At 41.1% G+C, this 14,805-nt stretch overlaps 1 protein-coding gene across 4 annotated transcripts in view; it reads right to left on the bottom strand.

Moving 5' to 3' along the window:
- Positions 1 to 1,015: 1,015 nt before the first annotated feature.
- The window catches only part of ZNF131 (zinc finger protein 131), a 17,072-nt gene continuing 3,282 nt past the window's right edge, over positions 1,016 to 14,805 (bottom strand). For 2 of the 4 annotated variants that reach the window (XM_048930896.1, XM_048930897.1), the window contains 6 exons: positions 14,336 to 14,474; positions 11,655 to 11,756; positions 10,717 to 10,861; positions 7,881 to 8,569; positions 4,636 to 4,766; positions 1,016 to 3,612 (listed from right to left, as the gene is read on the bottom strand). In XM_048930896.1, coding sequence (XP_048786853.1) covers positions 2,950 to 3,612; positions 4,636 to 4,766; positions 7,881 to 8,569; positions 10,717 to 10,861; positions 11,655 to 11,756; positions 14,336 to 14,459 — 1,854 coding nt within the window. In that variant the 5' untranslated portion in view covers positions 14,460 to 14,474 and the 3' untranslated portion in view covers positions 1,016 to 2,949. Of the gene's footprint in view, positions 3,613 to 4,635; positions 4,767 to 7,880; positions 8,570 to 10,716; positions 10,862 to 11,654; positions 11,757 to 14,335; positions 14,475 to 14,805 lie in introns of those variants that run through there. The other 2 variants (XM_048930898.1, XM_048930899.1) reach the window with 2 other exon arrangements.

Raw genomic sequence — 14,805 nt, 5'->3', positions numbered from 1 at the left:
GACGTGCAATGACACTCGCTGAATGCTCATGGAGACCAAACGGTGAATGTGAGCACAGTGAGGCGGCGTGTGGTGCATTTCAGCGGGTCAGCTCCGCTGCTGCAGGCTGTTTCAAGTGTGCCATGCAGCTCTTGTTCACAGCTGGTGAAAATGCACAGCTCCTGGTGGTGACTGTTTAAAAAACAGTGTTATGTAGCTGAGAATTTGCTCTATCAAACAGCACTGTTGTGCTCTTTGTATCTGTGGTAACTCCCACGGAAGTAAGCAGGAGGTGTAAGTTTCACAGCAACCAGCCGTCACGGGCATCACCGGGCCAGCCGCTCTGCCACCGTACGAGCAGAAACACTGCGGAACAGGCAGTACCCGCACCCGGCGCACGCTGCCGCACATCACATCTTCCAGGCAACGCGCTGACGTTCAACACAACGCGGGATTTCTTGGACAGAGAGCACCGGGGCTGCAGGTGCGATGAGCGCCGGCGCACCACGGCTCGTCCGGCAGCTCCGCTCCCCGCCGGGTGCGGGCAACGCGCGGCCGTACCGCGGAAGCCGGGCACCAGCGAGGGGTGCGGTGGCGGTGCGTCCTCACAGGGCTGCCCCCGCGCCGGGGACGCTGCGTGGCCGTCCCGAGAGCCCACAGCCCCGACCGCCGACCCCGGGCACCGCGCGCCCGCGCCGGGTACCACCGCCATTTCCTCCCGTCAGGCACCCGCCATTTGCCCGCCTCCCGCCCGCCGCTCGCCGTGAGGCAGCCGCGGAGGGGCACGGGACGCCTCTCGCGGCGCCGGGGAGCCGTAGCGGAGCCTGCCGGTTCAGCCCTCGGTGGTACAAACCGCTTCCTCATAGAAAAAACAAAACAAAACAAAACATTTTTTTTTTATAAATTCAATATCAAAAATTTGGCATAATAAAAAAAAACCAGAATCTCAGTTCCATATCCTGCACAATTAGCTGTCTGGAAGTTCCGCTCAGGCAGGCAAACCAGGGCTGAGGCTGTAAAACGCTGCTCCAGTGACCGTTCTCCACAGAAATGACATCAGACTTTACCCCCACGAACCTGCCGATTAAATTTTCTTCAGCTTGGGAAAACTGCTCTCCAAAACAGCAGCTAATCCTTTCTCATGGTGTCTAAACAATTCAGCAGCTCTCAAACTACCCATCTGTCCTTTTCCTCTCCCTGTCCTACTTTCACAGGTAGTTTTGGCTTTTAGTGGATATTGTAAATAAATCCAGAATTCTAACCCCAGCCTGTTTTCACATTCACACTGTAAAATCCAGCCACACCTCATGCGTTTCTGTTCATTCCCTCTTTTCCAGACAGTACTGCTTCATTCTGATCAGTGTTATTTTGCATGAATTCAGCTGTTTACTCCACAAGCCAAGACAGAAATGCAAGTTACGTTAATCAAATCGTTGGGAATTTTAATTGAGATCCATGTTTGTTTTTGCAACAGTTTCTCAATGGATAAGATAAAACACAACAATCATTCTGAATGACACTAAATAAAAGCACAAATTTCAGGAAATAATCCTGCCTTTGGAGAAGACAGAATTGAAAAGCTTGATTTTAACTAAGAGCTACAGGATTACTAAGTGCATTAGGGAACTTCCTTTGAAAGCTCTTCACTTTGCAAAGAAAGTTCTTCAGAAGCATAGAACTCTACTCTCATGGCAGTAATTGAGCATTAGGAGTCCTTAACACAGCTGAACACAGATCTAGACAAGTACTTTCTAAACAAACATAACTTTTAATATTAAATTAAGAGCCCATTACAATAAAGAGATTGATTGTTAATACTGAGATCTGACACTGTAATTGCCAGTCACTTCACTGTTCCTGCTTTAGCAGATGAGATAAATAGTGCAACATTTCATGGTTGGTATTGTTTTATTGTGTAATATTAAGTAAAATGCTTATACTTCTTTTCGATCCCCAGTTTAGCACTCATTCCTATGGCTTTTTATTTTTAGCACAATGTCTTTGTGTCAAGTGTCAGAACTTCATTTCGAAAAAAAAACAAGCAACCAAGAATCCGATACCATATAGACAAGTCTTCTCTGTATTTGTTTAAACATATTCACTTTCAAAAATGAGTATTTATAAAAGTCTACCGGTAGATTTCCTCCAGCTCATGTTTAACACAGTCTGTAAAGAGCTCTTCCTGTTTTAATGTGTCCCTTTAGAGTGTTCTATTATCCCCATGTTATTTGGTTCTTCCCCCAACACTCCTCATATTAAGTTTAATGCAAAAAAAAAATCAGTAGATGACAATTTCAAGCAAAAATATAAAGCACTATAACATTACCTACATTGCCTTTTACTGAACTAGGTTCCTGAACACTTCAGGAGCTTTGTGGGAATTCCACCAGTCAGTGTTGAAAAGGCACAGAATTTTTGTGCTCCGAGATCTCCAGCAAAAATGGTTTTTGCCCAGAATGAAAGTTCAGAAGTTCCAGCTTGATATAAAGAAACGCAGGGACTGCTGCTAGATACAGCACTGCAGGTGGATGGCAAGCAGTCTGCCCAGAAAATTCATGGATACCCAATGGATTGTTTATATGAGAAGCCACCAGATTTTACTAATTATTCTGTCACAGACACCCTGCAAATCTATAACAACAGTTTGTTTCTACGCCAAGAAGAAAAGAAGTTATTCTTACATATAACCAGCAATGGTATAACAGTAATACAAGCTATTCATTATTAAAATTCTTGCAAAGCTGCCCATTTCTGTGGTAGTTTCTGTTCTATCACGTGAATGACAGTTATTTTCAATGTATGACAGAAATTCATTTGTATGTGAAGAAAGCTAACTTTGGTCCACTTGTCCAGCTTCCAAAGGACAGCATATTTGAAAGACGACCACTGACAGTTCAAAAATCAACGTAAAAGTTAACAAAAAAAAATTTGGTATTTTAATCCTAAACCTGCACAGTGTGGTTAATTGTCCTAGTTGTCCACCTCTTCATTCTTTATATCCACTAACTGTTGAGTTTTTAAGTCTTCAGCTTGTTCATGAACTTCCTTACTTGCATCACCTATACAAATAGGTTTCTTTTCTCCTGGATCTCCTTGGTCAACTCTCTCATATTCTACTTGTTCAAAGTCAGTGCCATCTGTAAGTTCTGCCTGTACTTCTTCCATCTGTATTTGATTAACATGCTCAACATGCAACTGCTCCACGTGAACTTCAGCACCTTGTTCAGTTTGAATGTGCTCCACTTCCAGGTAACTAATTTGCACCTGTTCTTGCAGTTCATCCATCTGTGTGCCTTTCACTTGATTGTCCTGTATGAGATCCTGGTGCATCTGTTCCACAGTTACCTGAGCAGGATCCACTTGTACCTGAATTACTGGCAGGACATGAACTTGCTCCACTTGTTCTATTATAGTCATTGATGTTACTGGTTCACCTTCCATAGCTTCCACTGGAAGAACCTCTTCTGTCACTAGTCGTTCTGAAATATTATGCGTGTCTTTTAGATGCCTTCTCAGCTCACTGCCTTGCATAAACCACAAATCACATAAGGTGCAGTGGTTGGGTTTGTCGCCAGTGTGGATTACCAAGTGATCTTTAAACTGATCCCAGCTGTTAAACACGCTGTTACAAACCTGAAACAAAAGACACAGTGAGTATAACGATGCCAACAGGAATATGGCAGAGTATAATGCCTACTTCAGTCCATGGCTTCATGCAGTGTAGCTTCCTGAGACATAGATTAAAAAAACTTCAACACATGTCAAAGATAAAAGCTGAGAAGTTAGCTTCAGATCAACAGAGTAGCTATTATTAAGAAAAAGTGTGTCATTTTGACCTGCTACCAAATTTGTCAGTCAGTACAGCACTTGAAATTTTGCTTATTTCAACTCTATGCGAAATTTAGATAAAGAAGCATGTCCCACTAAGTGTCTGGTGCTAGAATTACGGGCAGGAAGTCTTATAAGGGAAGTTCTAGATACAGGACTTCTAGCTAATTCTGATCACAGCATTGTGAAATTTAAGTAGCTAGATTAAACTCCCGATTTTTGTCATTTCAAAAAAATATCTCTGTAGATGAAAATCTCTTAAAACTATATCCATGTTAGTCCTGCCTAGCTATAAGTATTGTTTAGACTGCAGACACATTATTTTGAGCACACTTCCTTCCCTTCAGGTGGCACAGAGATGAGTAGCCTGAAAATGATACAAAAAGACATTGCAGAAATGAGTATATCAATCTATACCATTTATATTTGCTTATAAGACACTATGGATTGTCATCGTAAGATGGAATGACTTTACAGATAAAGTCAATACACTGAGTATCAAACAGAAGAATAATAAAATAGGAAATCAGATAGTACTTTGTATTTTGGACTTCAGTGAAGCATGCACACAACCAGAAAAGGGCTAGTTCAGTGTATGAAGAACCCTGAAAAGGTTGCAGAAATAACACAAAAATAATATGAATGGAACTATGTAGATATCAGAATTTATCTGCATGTTGTGGTTGAACTGATTCTTACATTTATTGTAATAAAAGCAGTCCTTGTTCACATAAGCCTACTCCCCTTGCCTTCCCTGCTTAGCAAGCCCACACCCCCAGTACAGGTTGGAGGTGTCCAGCCTCATACTCTGCAACCCTCATTACCCACCTGACACTCATATAGCTTCTTCCTTCCCTTTTTAGCTCCAGCTCCAGACTGACAGGCCGTCAAGTGACATTTGAGCGTGCTATTCCTAGCGAAACGTTCATGGCAGTTTGGACATTCAAATGGTTTTTCACCTATAAATACAGACACAAGGATTTATAAGTGCATAAAAACAACCAGTCTTCTGTCAGCTTTTCCTTCTCCACTCACTTTCGCAGAAGTTGATAAATATGCCATAAAGACTTGGCCAGCTGGACTATTCTAAAGAACAAGAGAAAGACATTCCATGTAAACTTTACTCATGTAAATAAAAGGGCAAAAGCCTAATGTAAAATTGTGAGTCTCATCTAGAAAAAGACAACCCAACATAATTGCCGGTGCTATTTGAAGCGTATTTTAGGTCTGTATGAAAGACTGCTTTTCTGTCAAAATATCTTAATGAAATAGCAGCTATTTCTGTCTTTTCACCAATACTTACAGGTGAAGACTTAATGTTAGAAATTATACAAAGCGACGTACTAAAGGAATTATAAAAAAAGAAAAAACACGAAGTTTTATTTTCGAGAACAGTCACAGCTCATGCTGGAGCCTACAGAGATTAGTCATGAAGTAACAATGTATCGGCATTAAAAAAAAAAAAAAAGGAAAAAAAAGGCCAACAGAAATCAGAGGGGGACATACAGGGGAACAAGCAAGATAAAAAAAATTCCTTTCTCATTGGTTACTTTGTTTCCAACTTGGTATCAATAACCAGGCGTGTTTTCCACCGTGAAGCCAGCTAAAAGCAGCAGGGAAAGCTGAAAACAGGTCCAGTTTGCTCTTTTCCATCAAACGCAGCATATCACTATGACTGTCATCAAGTAGTAACAAAGAACAAGTGCTGTCTGCTTACTAATTTCATCATGCACAAACACAGTGAAGTTCAAGGAAATGAAAGCATTAAAAATTAGGAACAGTATGTTTCTTCTCAATGTCTGACAATTAAGATGGCATCAAGGTAACTACAGAAAAAAACTAGTTAACGAGGCTGTAGCATTTCAGTGAACAATGCAAATATCTAAGTTAGCTAAATAAAGTTTAAAAGCCTGCAGTTTCAGGAAGACAGTCAACACTGACTGGGATGGAAAGCCAATAAATCTGTATCTTTGGAAATAAAGATACACAGAAATGCCTATGTAGCTTTTCAACAGAAATCCACAAGTAGCCAATAATTCTAGCTCACACAGCTGGGGCCACAGAAAAAGTTAAAAGGTGTGAATTTTCCCGTATCCATTACAAAAGGCAATGTTTTCAGAGTGTACTGCATAGGTAATGCCGAGCATGCTGAAATGCCATCAGTCTGCCACATCAAAAATCACAGACTGTGCTCTTGCAGCTACACACGGATAAGCCAAGATGACAGAACAGCACAGAACTCCCAGAACAGAATTACACTTGGTCTGCGATCTGGCCACATTCAAACAGTTCCTTGTGGCAAGCCACTGCCCAGCAGGGGCAGACTTATTCTACTACTAAAATTCTGTAGTAATTTCCAACGCATTCTGACAAATGCACCCAAGAGTGACAACTCAATGATAACAGTGCCAATATCCAAGGGCCAAAAGAAGGTGAGTGACTGCACAGTGTGAGTCAGCACCACAACCCAGAGGGATGGTGGAACAGCATGTGCAACTCCTCCACTTCCATCTTCACTTCATAAATTCCATAAAAGTTTTTTTTTAAAGAAAATCCTTCAGGCAGTGTACATATGTGTTGGAGAGAATCACGAAGCACTGTGGCTGTCTTTTCTACTTTCTTTTACTGAGACAAAAAACAGTAAAGAACATCAAAAAGAACTAACAAAATTAATAAACAGTCTATTTCTTCTGCATCTGCTACCTTAATGTTATTGCTGGTGCTGCAATTCAAAAAGCACCAGGATGAGATAGATTACAAGACATTTTCTCCCTGAACACATTTCATTTCATTTTACATAGCATTCAACAAATTCTATACATGCCTCTGGGTCAGTGAGATTTTTCCTACTAACCTTAGGAGACCACAGTTAAGTAGTATAATAAGGTGTGATTTAAAGGGCAACGCTTCCAAAACGTTAAATTAGAAGCAATTAAATTCTATATTATAGTGGTAACAATAAATATCGATAGTTCTCTGTATTGCTTGAGTTCTCTGCTGAATTCTCTGCTGAACTGCTTTGTCCCAAAATCCTGCCACATCAGCTACCACATGAAAGAGGTACCTAACTTACTGTTAATCTGCCACAAACTTTTGTCTGAAAATACCTGTGTCATATAGCCTGCAGTAAGTTCAGTCATAGTGAAGAAACACTCCCTACTTTATAGATAATAAGGATTTTCCAAGGACTTTCTACAAAAGCAAATTTCAAATAGAAATAGAAGGGAATAGAATAAACTAAATATAGTGTCATAGATAAGATTCAGGTGTCCCATACACAAATTCAAAGAAATTCCAATTAAAAGGCTATAACAACAAACTGTGAGGAAATAGAGCTGCTGCTCTCCATCAAATTCTTACTGACATATTAAACAAAATCATCTGGAAGGTCAGATAGCTCACACTCAAAAAGTTATCTACATAATGCTTAATATCCATTCAGACAGATAGTTCAATGGGATGAAGATGGAGCATGTTAATCTCTCGCGGTATACGGAAGAAAAAAGAAGCATGAGTCATCCTGCAGGGAGAAAACACTATTCAGATTTCCAAAAGACAGACTTTACAATAGCAGAAGTCTACTGCAGTCAGTAGAAATGTTTTGCTGTTAATTAACAAATAAAATCTACTTGCAGATGACAAGAGTGAGGACAATACTGCAATGGGAGGATATTTCACTGATACGCTCAAAGCTCATATACTGTTTGAGCAGAAGAACATATCAGTAGAATTGTAAAAATAGAAATAGCTACTCAGTTTAGTACTTCTAAAGAAGAAAACATGCCTCACAAAATCATGAATAACAGTTTTTAATGCACTTGAGGAGCTTCATTAAGTCTTTCTGCTTTAGGTGTGTATTTTTAATAATCAAAAAAATCTCAATTTCTCAGTTTATATCAGCGGGAAAAAACCATCAGCACAGAATCATAAAATCTACAATTCTTTGATTACAGTGTTACCTAGAAGCCCAGTATTTCTAGCACTCACATGCTCTCTTCATCATATTCTCTGCTTCCTCAAAATATGCAAAAACCCGAAGTGCCACAGCTGAAGCCACAAGTACATGCTCTTACCTGTGTGTTTCCGGAGGTGCTCTTTAAAATGCCCAAAGTGGTCAAACTGTTTATCACAGTACTGGCATATGTGTATTTTTTTGCCAGGTCTTTGCTTCTTGGGGGCACCACCTTCATCAAGGTGGTAACAGGTGAGGTGCTGTTTCAGAGCATTCTCTCGTAGGTACCTTTTATTGCATATGTCACACTTGTAACTCTCAGTAGAGTGTGTTTTCATGTGTTCCTTAAAATGGTAAAACAATTTAAATGAACGGTTACATTTCTCACAGTGGAATAAATTGTTCATGTGTGACAGTTGAAGTTCCACAATTTCAATACCTTCTACCTGTTTGCATGAAGGATCAGCTGCATTGTCAACTTTTTCTTGGATCTGGCATTTTCGCTCTCCCTGACGATACTTGCTAGTGATATCTGCCAGAAGAGCCAAAGCAGATTCATCGGATGTACCCGTTGTCTGTATGTACTTTATAGACTGCTCTGCAGAAGCTACTTCCTCAAGTGTCTCAATGCTGTCTTCTTCCACTTCAATTGCTCCCTCAGCAATCTCAACTTCAATTTCAACAGGCTCTGATTCTGCAGATGGCAGCGATTCTGTGATAACATTAGATGTTTCAGCTATCTTCCTCTTTTTCGGTTTAGTTTTACCTTCTGTTTGATTTGATTCTAAGGCTGATGAATTTTCTTTGTTTCTGTAAAACAGATGTGTAAACACGGTTAAGATCCACAAAACTTTTTCTCTCAGAGAGTGGTCAGGCACTGGAATGGCTGCCCAGGGAGGTGGTGGAGTCACCGTCCCTGGTAGCGTTCACGTGGTGCCTGAATGAGGAGCTGCGAGATATGGTTGAGTGCTTGTGGTAGCATGGTAATGGGAGGATGGTTGGAATGGATCATCTTGGAGGTCCTTTCCAACCTTGTGATTCTATGAGCACTTACATAAAAGTTCCTGCCTGACATCAAGCTTCTGCATTAAACACTTTCTAGGTGCTTCTCAATGAAGCTGAACGGTGAATGACCATATAACAGCTATAACAATTTTCTGCTTATTCTGTATTCCTCAGAGCTGCAAAATAGAAGGTTAGTGTTGTGGAGCCTTTTACATAAGGTTACTATAGTGTTTTACAGAGCTCTGCTTAAAAGCTACAAAACACATCAATAAGAAAGACCAGTTAGCATAATGGCATAAGTTATCAGAGAAACTTGTCAATCTTGTACTTTATACTACTCAGAAATAAGATTCAAGTGCTTTCTGTGTTATCAATGTTTTAAGCTCTGGAGAGTATGCTACTGCTTGTGGCACTTTAAAATTAGAAAACACTAAAACTGTGACTCCACACAATGATTATTGTAAAATCTTGCACTTCAGGAAAGAACACAAGGTAGCAGAAGAGGGAAAAAATGGAGAAGGCAGTGAGATGCGGAAAGAATATTCTATTTAATTTTCTGGGCTTAAACAAACCGCCCAGATCTGTTCCCCTCGTCCCTGCATCACACACACACAGCATTCTTTCTCCAAGACGTCAGGGACACTATCCCATGCCAACCTCAGGCAGAGCTGAGTGAGACTGTTTCCAAGGCTGGCTTTGAAGATTACCCAGGGTACAGAAGCTTTACTTCCAGATTTTCAGATCTGAAAATAGTCAGATATTATCTCAAATCAGACTGATAAGATTAATCCAACATTTTTACCTTCCTTTGCAGTCTGATGAATCCTTTCATGAAATTCAGTCCCTATAGCTTTTAGTTTTTCTAGTAATAGATAAGGATTCCTCCAGTATCTCTGCATGTCATGTGTCAGAAACACACGGCTAATGACTTAATGCAGGATACAGCTTATCAAATTATACCTCTAATATTCGAATAAAGGAATACAGAACAAATAAACTTACAATCTATCATGGATTTCTGAAGCCTAGGTAGGAGAAGACAAGTTTTTTTTGCATATTACTGCAGGAGCTCCAGGATCATGAACCAAGAACTCATAGCGAGCAGCCCTCCAGAGGAGGACTTGGTGGACAAAAAGCTGGACATGACCCAGCAGTGTGCACTTGCAGCCCAGAAGGCCAAATGTATCCTGGACTTCATTTTCTGAGGCAGTCAGCTCCAGTACAGGTGTGTTCTGCAGTAGAGCAGGGGATCATGGTGTGAGAAGGGAGACCCTGAAATTGAGGAGACCCAAGGACAAGCAGTAAGAAGCATGGCTACCAGACCTGACAAACAGGGCAAAGCAGTTTGCATGGCAGTTCACGCAGGAAGTGTGGCCACAGCCCAGCAGGCAGCCCGCTCCCTGTCTCTTCTGAGAGCAGCAGGGAGCTGCGCTCCGTTGAAACAAACGTGGTGACCACCTGCCACAATGGTTGAGCTCAGGCAGAAGCACAGGCTGGAGGGCCACAGCTTCTCTGGGCTGACGTATGGACCCAGACAGAGCTCCAAGGAAAGACAGAGCTGCACAGACTTCCAGCTGTGGCAAACTCCAGAATCCAGAGTCCTTCTAGAGCCTGAGTGAAGGAAATGTCACGGCTGCAAGTGTGCCCAGCTCGATGAACTTTCAGAGGAAGTGGCCAGGTTGTGTGAGGAAATCACCAGCCTGAGAATTATCCAGAAATCTGTGAGAGACTGATACATGGTACCATGCAGTGACGTGGGCAGACTAAGCAAAGCTAGATATACAACACAATTCTGACCCAATTGTTGTAATAGAAGAGGGTGGGGCTCCACACAAGATTAGAAGGTTCCCTCATAAGGAACAGCACTTCAAAATACTAGCAGATGGCTCTAGTAAGAAGATTCTTAAGACTACATTTCAGTGTTTGTAAGAGAAAGAGGCTTACATATTTACCTGATTTCAAGAGCTTTGATTGCTTCTAACATCTGTAGATATTCAGCTGCTTTCCAAACGTCATTTGCTTCTTCCTCACCTTGGACCATTAGTTTTGCTGTATAGGTGAATTCTATTAGGTGACGAAATGCCATGTTGCTTACACCTGTTGAGAAAAAAGAAAAACGAATTACCAAAGCCTCTATCTCATGAATCTTGCATGCTTGCCTGCTCAGAATTTTGCTCACAATATTTAAGATGTCAGTTTCTTAAGCTGACACCCTTAAAAGGCTCATGTTGGAATAACAAGTCTGGTACAGAAACGTGGAAATTTGAAACAACTACAGAATAGTGCCATGACAAAGGTAAGAGTATAGGAAAAATGATGTGAACAAAGAGCTCTTTATACAGAGCAATTAAATGTATACACTTACATAGCAAAATATAACCTCGATTTCAGAAGACTTCCGATCAACAAGTTACTAAAAATGTAGTGACAGCTCCATGAAATCACTCCCCATCTAAAAAGGAAGTATTGCCTCAAGTTTGTCCTGTTTTTGCACACCAGCTGCGGCATCTGCCACTAGCCATCATCGGGAGCCTTTTCTGCATGAACAGAATGGCTTTTATCAAGGAAAAGGTCAGACTGCTAGTCCTAAAAAATTACAAGGACTGAGATCTCATTAGGTGCATATTGGAAAAAAAAATTCACAGCAACTCATAATCTCTCACTCTCCCTTCCAAAATATTTAATTTGTGACTGTTCATTATTTTCATAATTGTATTTCAAGGGAAGCTTCTTCCAGTGGCAACATCTACTGCAGAATAACTCATGAGCTGAGATGTTAAAAATTAAGTGATATCATCAGGCATGCACGTCACCTTTATTAAGGATACTACATTCATTACCACTTCCAGTACACAATGCTGAAAGCTTTTATCTACACGAATCAGGTTACCTTCAATCTCCACCAAGGGCTCCTGAGTGAAATCTTGGAAGAATCTGTAGAAGAACTGGCTACAGGCAGCAAGAACAGCCTTATGAGCTTTGAAATGGTGGCCTGCCAAGAGAGACAAAAATATAAGATAACACCTTCCTAACTTACACTGCAGAGTAAGTGCAGATGAACAAAAGAAAGCAGGTGTAAAACCTATTTTACAAATCTGCCCTAGCAACATACAGCCATCTGCATCAGCAGACAAGGAAAGGTTTTTGACATAGTCACCCTTAACATTTTTCTCTTGAAGTTGCAAAGATATGGATTTGATGGGTGGACTGTTCAATAAACAAAGAACTAGCTGCAGCAGAGATGGCTGGCACTACCAGAGAGTGCTGGTCAGTGGCTCAATGTCTGGATGGAGATCAGTGACAAGTAGTGCTCCTCAGAGGTCAGTATTGGGACCGATGCTTTCAAATATCTTCGTCAATAGGGAAACTGAGTACATTCCCAGTAAGTTTGCTGACGACACCAAGCTACGGGGTGCAGTAATATGCCTGACAAACGGGATGCTATCCAGAGGGACCTAGACAGGCTGAGCAGTGTGCCTAAGTGAGCCTCATGATGTTCAGTAAATCTAAGTGCAAGGTCTTGCACCTGGGTCATGGCAACCTCCACTACAAGTACAAGCTGGGGAATGGAACACAGCCCTGCTAAAAAGGATCTTGGGGTTCCAGTACATGGGAAGTTGGACATGAGCCTGCAATGCGCCCTTGCAGCCCAGAAGCCAACCGTATCCTGGTCTGCATCAAAAGAAGTGTGGTCAGCAGGTTGAGGACAGTGATCCTGCCTCTCTGCTCTACATTGATGATTCCTCACCTGGAGTGCTGTGTCCAGATGCAGAATTCAAAATGTACAGGAGATATGTGGACCTGAGAGCGCATCCAGAGGAGGGCCACAAAAATGATCCAAGAGATGAAACACCTCTGCCATGAGGATTGGCTAAGAGAGCTGGGGCTGTTCAGCCTGGAGAAGACAAGGCTCCAGGGAGTCTTGAGAGTGACTTTTCAGTATATAAAGAGGGGCTATTATGTAGGAAGGGTGCAGACCCATTAGCAAGGTCTGCTGTGACAGGACAAGAGATAATGGATACAAAAAGAAGGGAGATTTAGATTGGATATGAGGAAGAATGTTACTACAATAAGGGTGACGAGGCACTGGAACAGGTTGCCAGAGAGGTGGAAGCCAAGTCCTCGGAGATATTCAGGGTCAGCCTGCATGGGGCTCAGAGCAACCTGATCTAGCTGTGGATGACCCTGTTTATTGCAGGGGAGTGGGACTAGATGACCTTTAAGGGTCCCTTCCAACTCAAAAGATTCTATGGTTCTATGATTTAATGTGTCTCCTTGTAACATGGGATACTACTGCAGTTGGCCTCTCTTATTTCATGCACGTGCTTGCTGATGTCACGGGGCTGGCTTTGCTAAAGTTCTGCAATTCAATCATCTGGAGTACTTTTTAACTCCAGAGTTTCTCTTTTCAAATATTTAAGGCAAATCCCCTGTGAAAACTTTTTTTCATGTGTGTCTTGGGCTCAGCTCTCAGACTTTATCCAAGTTTGCTGTGCTTTTTTACCACTCTTACACACTGATCTAATTTTATCACCACTTCAACTAGTGTTAGCACAGCTGAAGTACAGAAGGAGTTCTGCTCTGTTTTCCAGGCTGTGTACTTCCCATCGCTGTATCACGATGGCACAGGCACAAACACTTATAATGCTTAATGGGATAGAGATAAGAAATGCACTATAAATTAGAACTGTACACATGTATAAGAAAACAGTTTTGAGCCCAATATACAGGACTTTTATAATACTAGGACACACACAAACATTTTTGCTAAGTTTTGTTCAAGAGCTGGCAGTGAAACTGTGGCAACTGCAGAAGAGTAATCTTCTCTTCATTTGCTTTTTATTTTCTAAGACAGGTTTTATATGACCCTTTTCCTTCAAGTGAGCTATGGCTACCCTTCCAAGGATCAGGCAGTATTTCTTTAGCTGAGGCTGTCCTGGTGGATACTGGCTTTCTTCCTTGAAGCACTCATCTATTATAAGAAATGTTTAGTGTAAAAAGAATCTCAGGCTATCTATTAGACACCACCGTTTCTGATGGGCTAATAAGCACTTACATCTCCATCTTCTCTTTAGACTAATACTTACGTCTCTAGGACACACAAAAAATGGAAAGTGAGTTCTTCTACCTTATTTTAGCTACATATGAAAAGCAGTATGCAAATACTATAGAAGCAAGGAAGCAATCTTACTTCAAGCTGTTTTTAAACAGTATTTGTACAAGTTCTCTGCATGCAAACACTCAGCTTAAGCTAGAGAAAAATATTTTTAGGATATTTTAGAAAACACTTATATAACATTAAATACAGTACAGCAGTTACAAAGTGGGATTCTATCTAAAAATATTCAGTCACTCATTTGGAAAAGCAGAAGCACAATTACTAATGACTGCTGGAGACTCTGTTCACCCTATGACTTTAAAAGAAAATCTGCAAGCAACTTGCAGCCCATTACAAATAGCAAGAATTTCTTAGCAGCCCAGTTTGACAGCTGACCCATGACAAACCACAAGAGCATCACAGCAGCTATCAGAGTTCTTTGTATGCCAACTGGTCCACATGCCCATACATACCATCCACAATTAGAGTGATGTCTGTGAACTGGTCCTGCTCACGTTGTTCATTCAGCCTATCCAAAATAACTTTATAGTGTTCTGGAAATTCCTGGATGCATTCCATTTTTTCCTCAGCTTCCATGGCAGAAGGACTAGCCTGTGGAATACATATTAGCAGAGTAAGAATACCTTGCCACTCAGTCAGTGCTGCTTACAAACATGAACCAACTGGCACTTTTCAGGGACTACAAAGCCAAGAGATACAACAAACTGCCATGACAACAGGTTTCACACATTTTAACTAGCAGGCAGGAAACGTTAGAGTTAATTTAGGCCTTATTTATATATATCAAACAGAAGTCAAACTGCATTTCTTTATTCTCCAATTCAGTGAGGACTCATCTCTCTCAAAGCAAATAATGTAGGGATACAACACATCTAAAGCTAACTACTTAACAACAACTTAGCATTACAGTGACAGGATCTTT

This window comes from Lagopus muta, chromosome Z, assembly GCF_023343835.1.
Source record: "Lagopus muta isolate bLagMut1 chromosome Z, bLagMut1 primary, whole genome shotgun sequence".
Lineage (NCBI taxonomy): Eukaryota > Metazoa > Chordata > Aves > Galliformes > Phasianidae > Lagopus > Lagopus muta.
The sequence above is the reverse complement of the archived record's forward strand: the minus strand, read 5'-3'. Positions and strand labels throughout refer to the sequence as shown.